Here is a 12,870-nt window from a genome sequence, read left to right as displayed (position 1 = left end):
GGAAGTTTCAAACGGTTTGAGACCAGAGATTCAGAAGCCTGAACTCTTCTCGTAAAGAAATCAAAGGTAAATAGACTGGTAAGATTAAGAAAATATAATCACTCCCAACAGGAGAGTCTTTGCCATTCTTTGCTTAGAAGGTGGGCTTCAAGAAAAGTAGAACACCGATTTCATTTATCCTCAGAACCTTCCATAGGGGCATATAAATATTAAATGAATAAGATAAATTTAAGTTACTAAAATCATTTTTAAAAATATTTCCTTAGTTTCCACATGACCCTAGTTTAAAGGAAGTAGCAGAAACTCTTTATCTCCCATTACTGTTTTCTGTTTATAGCAGTCTTTCTCAAATCTGGCTACACACGGAAATCATATACCGCAAGGTAAACCAATTCTGGCCCACGGGAAGTAACAGTGCCACTTATGGGAAACATCCTTAAATGAGAGGACATACCCTTTTCTTCCTTCTTTTCCTTCTAGCTGCATGTAATGTGGGAATATGAGGGATGAAGCTGGTGTAGCAGTCTTGGGTCAGGAGGTTGACTTTGTAACGAGGCCACGCACATCAGATCAATAAGGCAGAGGCCCTGGGCCCTGGCACCAGGCGGGGTCACACCAGCCATGGTCCGCCCATCTATCAGCTTTTACTAGAGAGAGAAAGAAACTTCTATCCTGTTCAAACCACCATTATGTTTGTGTTTCTTTTTTCCCTTTACACTTGGCAGATACTAGCCCTAATGTGATACAAAGGTCTTACAAAATTTGTACTCAGTCACACTTCTCTGCCATGTTGGTCAAGTTAACCCATGAATGAGGTTTATGAGGTTTGCTCATTTCTTCCTCTGTACTTTTCTCACTTCAGTTTCCCTCCTAGTTAAATCTTACTTGTGTTTTGTTTCTAACCCCGGCCATATATGCCCTCGATATTCTCCCAAACATCTATATTCCAATGGTAATTATTTTCTGTACCTTTTTTATCCCAAGATTTTAATAATCAGTTCAAATAATAATTGAGTCCTGGAACCATCTGTTCTAGGCTTCTTATTCTATAAAGCTTTTTACAGTTATATTTTCCTACACAGATTTAGGTTTCTAGAGAGCAAGGATGTATATTCCTTTAAATTCTCCTACTTACAATGCATATACATGGAAGAAATACCTAAATGTGCTCCTCTTTTTGGACTTATATACAAACATCACCCCTCCCTCCCTTACCACCATGAATGATTAAGAAATATGTGATCTTTAAATGAGATCCTTAAATGTGATTAATATATTGGTGGTGGGCTTCCCTGGTGGCGCAGTGGTTGGGAGTCCGCCTGCCGATGCAGGGGACATGGGTTCGTGTCCCGGTCCGGGAAGATCCCACATGCCGCGGCAGCGGCTGGGCCCGTGAGCCATGGCCGCTGAGCCTGCGCATCCGGAGCCTGTGCTCCACAACGGGAGAGGCCACAGCAGTGAGAGGCCCGCATATCGCAAAAAAAAAAAAAAATATATATATTGGTGGGCCATATATATATACATATATGCACAGTCAATGATGGGAGGTGAATTGAATAACCCCCCCTCCAAAAGTTAGTATAATAGTTTAAAAACAAAAGCCATTTAGGAGTAACATGTTTTTCAACATTAAATATTCCTATAATAAATGAAATATTATGATGAAAATTTAAAAACCTAGAATCTCTTTAATAAATGATTGTTATGAATGTATGACATTGGTGTGAGACTTCAATAAATGTGATTTCTCTCTTTAATTAAGAATAACTGTTTTCCTTTTTAACACATTATTTCCAAGAGCACATATAATGTCAGCTACTATAGCATGAGCTCTGATTCTTTAAAACTTATTCTTATTTCAAACTATTTCTTTTAATAAATATTTAATGAGTCATTTCTATGTATGAAACACCATGTTAAGCACCAGAAAGAGAAAACATCTGAATGAAACAAGAGCCTTTTCTTTATTCTGAACGTAACTTCTACTTACCTGAAGCAGATGCAGTTGGGAGGCTGAGGAAGAACCTCTACTCAAAGGTTATCTGTTTTGTTTTAACTAATGATTTTGACAAATTACCCTATTAGATGACAGGTGCCAAAAAAGACAAAATATAGCAGCTGTCAGTGTACTCATACAGACTCATACACACAAATGCAGACACATGCACTTGACTATCAATTTACAAAAATAACTTATTGTCTCATAATTATGAGACATAACCAGGCAAACACATTCCTGCTTATTTAATCAAATTTGATTCATTGTCTCAACAGGAGATAGAATTATCTAATGTCAAATATCATGCAAGTTTTGCAAAGTTGCAAATCTATAAAAAGTACGAAAGGCAAAATCTTACTATGAGCCATTTCCTTGGCATTTCTATGCAATAAAGCATATAAGAATCAACGGAAAATAGGATATGGAATCTCCCACACATTTATGTGTATTAAAGTTCATTGTTAAAGACTAGGGATTTCCTTAAGGCAATACATATACCACTTTATTTTGCTAAGATATTGTTGATCCATTACTGAGCAGCTAAGAAGAAATGATGCAGACTTACTTCGATACTGAAGTACCCTCTGTCTACATAGTCCCCTAAGAAGAGGTAGCGAGTGTTGGCAGGAGATCCGCCCACTTCAAAGAGCTTCATCAAGTCAAAGAATTGTCCATGGATGTCCCCGCAAACTGAAAGAAACAAAGAAAATTCATCTGATGGTTACATTTTGTTAAGACTCTGAATTAGACAGTAAAATTACAAAATCTTAGAACCAGAAGGAATTTAGAGGTCATCTTAGCCAAAACGTTCTTTTGCAAAACAGGAAAGTGAGACAGAAATTCCAAACTTAATTGGTGGCAGACCTGGCTTTTGCATCCAGTTCTACCAATTCACAGATTAACTGGAAAAATAAAGATAATAATAACAATAATGGCTATTATTGTTGTACATTTAACAATTCTGCACCAAACACTCTGCTAAGAGATTTCTACACATTTTATAGTCATGGGATAGGATTTCCTTTTGCAGATTAGTCAAAGAGAGGTTCAGAAATTTGACAATCTATATACTGAGTCTAAATATGTATCTACTACATGTTATTGACTCCTGAAGAAAAGGAAATGTTGGTACCCGTTATAAAAACTGTATTTCACTGACTCTAAAATGCCATCAATTGTAAAACACATCATTATTTTATGTACCACTGAGAAAGGAAAAAAACTCCAATTTAATTTAAGTTTATATTATAAAAGATCATTTTTGTAAGATGTACCCTGGTATCAAATGTCAAATTTTTTTTTTAAATTGTGAAATGAAAAAAATCCTGTAAAACTGTATAAATAATGACTGGTAATTTGACATTTCTTAACTTTCTCACCTTCTCTTTTAAACCAAAATTCTTCAAAAAGCTATGCAGTCTCTCTTTTTAAAACCCCTTATTCAGTACTTACTATTTCATTTACTACTTTCAAAGCCCTAAAAAAATAAATATTATCTCCATTATGGTTATGTGGCTAGGCGAGATCACTGATAAAAATGAATGATTGGGCTTCCCTGGTGGCGCAGTGGTTGAGAGTCCGCCTGCCGATGCAGGGGGACACGGGTTCGTGCCCCGGTCCGGGAAGATCCCACATGCTGCAGAGCGGCTGGGGCCCGTGAGCCATGGCCCGCTGAGCCTGAGCGTCCCGAGCCTGTGCTCCGCAACGGGAGAGGCCACAACGGTGAGAGGCCCGCATACCGCAAAAAAAAAAAAAAAAAAAAAAAAAAAAAAAAAGAATGATACAACTGAACTGAACTGATAACTGAAAAAGAACGATACCGAGTTTCAATTCAGATTTGTACTAATTCAAAGATTTTGCTGTCAACCATCATGTTATATCTTTGACATTTATATGGTTTATACATGTGTATATATTTACTACCTTAAGACAATTTTATGTTTGAACGATGAACGTGATGTGGCTGTTTCTTTAATGCTAAAGAGGTTCATAGAATAAATTGTTATCAGTGAATAGGAAATCAAGAGGCCAAAAGGATACTATCTTAACACATTCTTACGCTGTAATCACAAGCCAGGTGAAATGTTTTAAACCTCATTCCTTTATCTGATGAAAGCTGATAGAAAGAAAAATGAGTCAAAGGAGTTCATTGATGAAAAAACTATAAAACAATGGGCGAATAAAAATGTCCTATAAATCACCCATTCTTACCATCAAGGAACAGCCAGTAAGGAACCCAGAGTTCTATAAGCCTGAAACAGGTACATGTGGACTCTATTTTAGAATACCTGCACTCAAAAATTTTAGAACCTATCAAAACAGATGTAAATTACAAGGAGCTATAACTGCTAAGGCATTCTTTCTGCAAATTCCAATCCCATAGCTTCTTCCCTCTCATGAGCAAGAGATACACAGAACAAATACCAGAAACATATTCTTCCACTTCTGAAATAATATCATACTAGAAAATTGTCTCTAAATCATCGTTTTTATTCTTACAGTTGAGTACTTTGCAAACGGGTCCTTATCCTGGCCTAATGAGGAATTTGGTTTGTGAGAGACATGTCATATACTGTATTTTAACCAGAGGGAAAGAAATAAAGAGCAACAAGTGTCGTGGTTCAAACACTGCCGGGTACAGATGCCAGTACCCACTTTGGGGAGACTTGCATGCTGCATTTAGAGCTGTGAAAACTGATGTTAATAATAATAATAATAATACAACTAAAAATAAGTAGATAATAAAACAATTCTTAAAACTTAAATGGACTAATAATAAATCCATTTAGAAGACTGAATTAGCATATCTTGTATTACTAAATTTTTAAGAAGGCAAGAATAAACTTATTAGTTAGTTAATAAGTAATAAGATAATTCATCTTCCACTGATTTATCCCTTGAAATTACCGTTGGTATGGCTTACTTATCACAGGTTTCTCTCAAATGGCAGGCATTTTTACACCTGTCATGTTATGTTTCAAACCAGAAATTACAAACAAAAAAGGTTTGTCTGGAAACCAAGCCTTTCTTTACATGCTCTCCATTAAGTTCAGAAGTTGAAGGAAGGAACTTCAGGGAAAGAAAGTATGAAGCAGGGCACTTTGTTTCAGCTGAACTGATGCAGCCTGTCAAATGTGAACGCCTGTGACCAGGACACTTCCTTGCCACTGTCCCTCTCTCTATCCTGAATCCTATCAGAGGGATAGGATCCTATCAGAGGGTCAATTATGGGGTAAGGCTCAGGGAAAACATGAAGCCAGGTGATGGGGTAGGATGGAGGATTCAAACATTATTTGGAATTTGTATTACAGTAGCAAGTCTAATAATCATATTTTTAGGCTATTATTAAAAGGTCCCCTAGTCAAAATGGGTGTAGTATTAAAGCTATTAGAGGCAGTGTGGTACAGCGTTTAACGACCTAGACTTTGAAGCCAGACACTCAGGCTCCAGTCCTATTTACAAGTTACTCAACTTCTCTGAGCCTCAATGTATTCATCTATAAAATGGGATGATATCGGTACCTTACCCTACTGGGCTATTGAGAGAATTAAAGGTATTAATAATGTAATGGGATTAGGAGAGTTCCTGGAACCTGATATGAACTTGATAAATGTTATATCAAAGTGGCATTTCAAAATAGTTGTATCTAAAATATCAAGGTACCAGAAAGAATGGGATTCTGGTGCTTGGGGTTGGGGAAGGAGGAGTGAAAGGCATTCTCAAGCATCTTCTTCACCATTCCCTCCCCTCCTATCCTCTCCTTCATTTTCGATTCCTCCATTTCAATTCCTGGCCATGGCTGAAAATTCAAGGATCATTATTTTTTATACCTCCATGTCAATGACAAATATCAAGACATTAATTCAGGCTGTGGACCACAGGTCTGGAGTTAAGTGGTTTTAGCAACTGACATACAACTGTAGCATAATCTGGCAACGAGAACTACACAATATTATAAATAAATGGGCTCTAGACAATGCAAACATTACGGATTACTTTTGTTGGACTACAGAAGTACATTACTGTGAATGCAATTTTATAAAAACTGAAAAGTAAGCTCTTCTTTTTGGCCTACAGTAACTTTGTGATAAGAGAGAATCTCAATGATTTATAAGATCAGCACAATTATTGGGTCTTGGCTTGACGATATAAAACAGCAGAGAGCAAGTGCTGTAAGTTGGCATGGGAAACAAAATACCCTGAAATTCAGTTACTTGTATGATGGCCACATCATCACTGACTTTACTTTAGACCAGCCACACAATTCAAATCATACTTTTACAGTAAGGACCGCTTATGACAATGTCCAGCAAAGGAAAGCAACTTGCACATACAATCATAAAAAATATGCAAAGCCCAATGAAAGAAAACAGTAGTTCAAATAAAATACACCCCGAAAAATTGAGATATTTTTATTAAGAGATTTAAGGATTTCCCAGGTCAGTTTAAGTTAAAGCTATTTAACCTTTAAAAAAAAAAAATCATCTACCTATCTATCTATCTAGGTCACCATCCTATTGCCCTTCTTGTTCACTAGATGCCAGTCTTCTCTGTCTCAAATAAGCCACGTTTCTTTCTTGTATTTTCACAGGCTGACTCCTTGTCATCCAATAGGTCTCAGTAGCTACATGTCCAGTAGTGTTAAGGAGGTCTTTCTATAAAGGAGCTACCTCTCTCTAAAATTATTCCTTCTTCCCATTAACTTGATTTCACTTTCTTCATCTACTTATTACTCTCAGGAATGATCTAGTTGATTAATTTGCATGCCTGTTTCTTCCCTGATTCTTCCCATTGGAACATAACCTACACGAGGACTATAGCCTGTGTGAAGCCGTCAGTTTGGTTCACTGACCAGGTGGAGAATAGCACCTACCACCCAAGAGGTACACGAGAAACGTGCTACCCTAGGATTCTTCCACTGGGCCTGTGCTGTGCTGAATTTGGAAATCCATTAACTAAGAAGTCAAGGTTTTGAGGGGCCCTTGGTTTTGACAGAGTTGGACAATAGCTGGAGTTTGCTTTGGTGGAAGCTGAAGGTCTTCGACTGGTCTGAGATTGTGCCTGTTTTAAGCCTTTAAGTCGCAGCTTTTGAATTAGTGTGCAGCAAGACTGGGGGAGAATGTGGGAACTCCACACAGTTTATGGTGGTTTCTTTACCTGGTTCTACATCAGTAACACTTGGGGAACTTTTGAAACTACAGATTCTTGGGTCCTGAATCAGAATCTCCAGAGATGCAGATTTGTAACAAGCTCTTCGATGACTCTTATCCAGAGAGTAAGACGAAACAGACCTAGGCTTTTGACCCTCTGTCTCGGCACACTCAGCCCTCATTCTGCATGCTTGTGCAGTTCCCCTCACAGGGTTCACATGTGGGGGAGATACACACTGGAAAGGCAACTACGTTGGATGCTAATTCCAGCTTGGTGTGAGATCGGGATTTCCTATTATGTGAAAGGATAATATTGAAGTGATTGTTTGATAGAGTCTAGGATAGAGGAATGAATCTAACAAAGGTGACGACAAAGAGCAAATTTACTTGTGCGTTTGAATGTGGCTATTGCTCAGGCCTTGTGCATTGCAGCTTTCAGATAAAGGATTTATCCCAAAGTCCTAATATTTGGGAACATTTACTATTTTAATATCCAACATCAGGAAGAAAGTGATCTCCATACTGAGGTATATCCACACTTAGGTACCCAAGAGGAGGGAGGGTAGAGCCAGGGCATCACATAGAGGGAAGGGTACTTCCACGTGATGGTAAGTGAAAAGTATAGCCAGGTAACCTTCCTTCTTTGTAATGCCGTGGCCCGCACCTTCCATTCTCTTGGGTACCTAACACACTGGTGTCCAAAGAGAAGTAAAGTACAACAAATGTCAGCTAATGAGGCAAACCATCTGCTTGGCTGCTCACAGCCTCTAATTCCCCACGAGGCTAGGTCCTTTCATCTTCAATGTCATCGGCTTTAACAGCACTTCTAGAACAACCAGGCTTTGACAAGTTCTATTCTACCTTCAAGGCAAGCTCATTCTTCACCAAACACTCCTGCTTCCCATATTCCCCTAGCTTCCCATTATTTGCTTCTAATTTCCAACGAAACACTGCTGGCAGGCAGGAACTCAACTAGGGGCTAGCTCTAAGAGACCTATGATACTGAAAAAGCACCAAAAACATAGGAACACAGTACAGGTAGTAAAAGCACTCCCAGTCTCTATGAGATATCCATCCATCTGGCTGAACATTCAAAAAAATATATATCTTCAATAGATTATTACCAGAATTGTATATATTTCCATCACAGATGTATAGTTATGGCATTTAATGAAATTAACACATCAAAGATAACGAATGAAAGCATACGGGTTTTTCTCTGGACCACTGCTACCCTCAGCCATTAGCAACCCGATGCAGTCCTCCACTTGTTTTTATACTGGACAAGTAAGAACTACCAGCTACACTGAGCAGTTGAATCTGTTTGTTGAGAAGGTGCTAAGGTTGCCATTATCTTCTCCTTGGTCCCTTCTCTAAGTCAGGTGACTAAGTGGTTTTGAACCTGGCTGTTCTAACATCCTCAGTACAACCAAATGGTGCAAGAGGGATCAACATCCTGCAATGCTTACACATTTATTTCTTCATTCTCGTCTACTATCAGGAAATACATAAATTATGCCTAAATAACCAACTTCTAAGTAATACCTAAGCAAACAATTACTTTTGAGTAATTGCCTTTTAATATTGCTTCCCTCCCCCAGTAACTCTTGACCCACAGTAAATAAAAGTTTACTGGAAATGATTCTCACACAAGAATGGTCTCAGTAACTTTTGATCTAAGGCTTCTGAAGAGGAGTACAGAATTTTAAATGGGGAACTAGAAAACATACAGAAAGCCTTTGTCTTTTAGGGAAGGAAACAGCTTTTATTTCTCATATCATTGCTAGAGAGCTAGTTATTAAACTTTGAAATCACAGACTTAGGAGGTTAAAGTATATATAAATATAAACATTAATTTAAATGTGTTTGTGTGTGTGTGTGTGTGTGTGTGTGTGTGTGTGTGTGTGTGTGTAAAGCCACCTACCACAAAGGAGGAAGTATTTGGAGATTAGTGGTCAGTGCAGCAGTTAGGGAGTCATTAAACAAGGTCAAGACTTTACTCGCTGTAGATTACAGCAAAGTAGTGCTAAAGAGAAACGCAATAAACAGCTGGGGCAGGAACAAGGGGCTCTTTGTAGTTAGCTGAGAAAGCTCTTGGGATCTACAAACTAGACAACGAATCAGTCACAGAGCGAGTCTAAGAGTCCCTAGAACTGGCACACTGCTCAGGAGAGAAGATAATGGCCAGCATATTGAGGACAAACAGACCCTTGAGAAAATAATCTCAAGGATGGAGGACAAGTTAGAAAGATAAGCACAACCAGGACCAAGCCTAGGCCTTGCATCTCCAGACTAACAGAAGTACTGCTAACTCTCTGTTGAAAAGGTGCTCAAAACAACAACCCTGCATACATTATATGTGTAATCAAGTATGCATGTCTAAATCAATTTACTGATTCTGCAAATAAGTATACTCATATTATAAGTTAATTATTTTTTCAAAGAATTCCATTGTTTTCTAAATCTACATTGGCAACTAAATCGCTACATTAGAAAATGTAAACAGTAGAATGCACTGAACATTTAGGATGAGGTCCCAGTATAATTGCTACACAATTGATAGCTTGAAAAGAACTCTGTTACAGCTGCCATCCAGAGTGGAAGACATATAAAGAAACGTAAGATAAAAATACATACTTTCATATAAAACTACTTAGAATAGCTTTGAACTAATGCTCAGACTTATGCATTTGGCCATGTTTACTTGCCTATATTAAAGGAAATCCAAAGAAAATCATTGGGTCAACTTCGTACTGACACTAAGCAAAATTTTTATAATGTCATAGAATTCCAGTTTATAGAATGCTTACAGAAAACAACAACAAATCAGTGAAATAATACATTGCAGGTGAAAATAGATTTTTCATGGACTGGCATTTCAAACTTGCATCAGTATTATGATTTAGAAGTCAAGAGCTTTTAATTCTTGACTCACTGTTTATTTTTCTATAAAGATCTTTTAGTTCCTCCAAAATACTGGCTTTTATCATCGTGGAAGACGTGCATGAAGTAGAATAACTACCTCTACACATTTTTCCAGTTCACATGAAACTAACAGGTTGTAATTTTTCTTTTAGAGAAGACATTACTGAATTGCTGAGCAATTTTCACCATTAGAATTCCACTCTCCTCTCAACTTCATTTACTGCAACCCAATTTTTTTTCCATAATAGACACATTTCTCCAAGACAATAAAAGTTCTAATGTTAAGGAACTAATATTATGTCTAATTCTAAGCATGAGGAGATTAACCTGTTAATTTACTGGTTTGGTTTTTGAATGCTCTATCTGCTACACCTTTTTCTTTTCCAAAATCTGCAATTTTGCAGAGAACGATCTTGCATTTAGAGGTTTTGTTAGATGTTAAACACAGTGGGTACCACAAGTACGTATCTGTTTCCCCCTGTAGACCATCCAGGCTTATGTAACTTTAGTGGATGATAAGTTCAAGTACAAACCAGCCAGCCCGAATATGTGTGATTCATTAGCAGAATGTGTAAACTTCTGAAATCAGGCAATTACTGAGATAAACGTGAGTTTCATTACAGCATTCACTATACATCTAGAGATCTTCATCAACTGTAAAATAAACTAACCAAGAAAAAAATAACAGGGGTCTAATTCATCAAAGAGGTATACTGCAAAATAATTAATATTTTCCCCATAATGAATATTACTTTTCAAATGTTAAATACGTATTAGGTACTTTATAAAATGCAAAATATGAATTCTTAACCAGGGCTTGATAGTATAAAATGATAATGAAAAGTCTATAATTAAAATTTCCTAAAAACTATATTTTTTCTTTTAAAATCCTTGAAATGTCAGTCATGAAATTAGATACAAAACAATAACAGCACCAGTGTAGATTAACAGCAATAATTTCAAACATTTTCTTTATATTTATGATGCTTTTTTACAAAGATAAACTGTTAGCCAGCGTTAATGAGAAATGTAACAGGACAATTGAAAAAACAAGAATGGTATATACTGTAGATTACAATAGATAATAAATTCACAACAATCCAGTACTAAATATGAATACTTCATGAATCCCCTAAATCTCAGTTTATAACTATAATTACATGGAAAGAAACTAGAAGAGTCTGCATTTTTAAACTGTTTTATACAAGGACCAAGCATACACAGCACCATGGTAAATCCACTGTTTATCCCAATCAGCAGAAAAATCAATGATTGAAACACATATTTATTTCTTATCTTAAAGATGAGTTTTCTCACTATCAAGATTTTTCTTATCTTGTTTACTGGAAGAACTTAATCTATTGAATAAGAATGTATTTGTTCCATCTATTATCACTATTTATCCATTTCAGCACCAATCCAGATTTTAACAAAATGCCTAACTGTTAAAGATTCATAATAACATTATGGAATTATTTTAAGTCACAGTCATGGCAGTGACAGTAGTAAATAATAACAATAAGTAAATATGTACAATACTTATAGCGTTATTTAAATTTGGTCATCACTATGTTCATATGTCCAAGTCTGATCAGTCCTGGAAACTATCAGTTATTTGATATGTGGATATACTTACATTATGTAGTTCACTAAACCCTTGATTGTCATCACCAGACAATAAAGAGTACCGGATGAACTACGAGATGATGTAATTTCAGCCAAATATAAATAAACTTGATATCTTATGTACTTATATATATTTATTAATAAACGAGAGATCGTTCCCTTCACTTTTTGAAATACTGATGCCAGGCTTCAGATCCTATGCACTCCCTCCAGGACCCTAAAAACTGGGCTCTCACTATGGTAATCAGACCTAAGGGTTATAGATCTATGCCTTAGCATTCCCATCTTAGGTCTTCCAAACTGGTATTTCTGGAGGGGTGTTTTATGTTTTGTTTTGTTTTTTTAATTGTCTGGGAACTGTGGCCACAGGATACTTTCAATTCTGGCTTTTTCCTGGACATGTTATTTCTTCCTGGGTGAGAGGCAGTACCGTGTAATGGTTGAGAACACAGTCTATGAAGCTAAACTGCTCAGTTTCATAACTGCTGTCTGTGAGTTTTTGCTTTGTATGTGTATTCCTCCTAACTGACCTTAATCAGTAAGCTGTGGCTTTTTAGTTAATCATTTTCTCATTAATTCTCCCTGAATCAGCTTGACCATCTCAAGAAAGCATGGGCTCTTCTAATATGCTTTTCCCAATCTCCTCCTCACACAGTCACACTCTATTCTTTTTTACTGCAATTCTTTAGGCTTTGACTATCTTGCCCTATAAATCGCCACTTGTGTAACTAGGACAAAAAACAATCTGTGTAGGAGGCCTCAGATGTTTCATCTATAAGGGGCTTCATAATAAACCGTTTTAAAATAAGTTTTTGAAAATTAAATGAAATAATATAAGGGGGAAAAAAGGCTCAGCACGTTGTGGCACACAGAAGGCACTAACACAAAGTGAAATGGCAGATGTGGCCACTATTCCAGAGGTTGTCTACCTAAGAAACATCTCTGCCTGATTTAGACAGATGATTGCAGTACCTGTAGTCAATGTAGCCATAAATAAAACATACAAAAAGTCGTTCTATTTTCTTCCACTTCTTATCCAAATGTATGCTATCATATGTTGAAAGCTGTTAAGCCTGAAATCAAATAGACTAGGCCTCATGTTCCACAATTTCCATTTTTTAAGAGTGGAAATATCTCCAAATGGCTTTAGTGATATTACCCATCTTTCAG

General features: G+C 36.8%; 1 protein-coding gene across 2 annotated transcripts in view; it reads right to left on the bottom strand.

Annotated features, from left to right (window-relative positions):
* PPP3CA (protein phosphatase 3 catalytic subunit alpha) overlaps nucleotides 1-12,870 on the bottom strand; it is a 300,421-nt gene that overhangs the window by 76,051 nt on the left and 211,500 nt on the right. For both annotated transcript variants that reach the window (XM_032631851.1, XM_032631852.1), the window contains exon 3: nucleotides 2,565-2,689. In XM_032631851.1, the coding sequence (XP_032487742.1) occupies nucleotides 2,565-2,689 (125 nt within the window). The remainder of the gene's footprint in view (nucleotides 1-2,564; nucleotides 2,690-12,870) is intronic.

This window comes from Phocoena sinus, chromosome 5 (assembly GCF_008692025.1).
Source record: "Phocoena sinus isolate mPhoSin1 chromosome 5, mPhoSin1.pri, whole genome shotgun sequence".
In the NCBI taxonomy this organism is placed as follows: domain Eukaryota; kingdom Metazoa; phylum Chordata; class Mammalia; order Artiodactyla; family Phocoenidae; genus Phocoena; species Phocoena sinus.
Note: the sequence above shows the minus strand (reverse complement) of the source record. Positions and strands in the feature narration are given on the sequence as shown.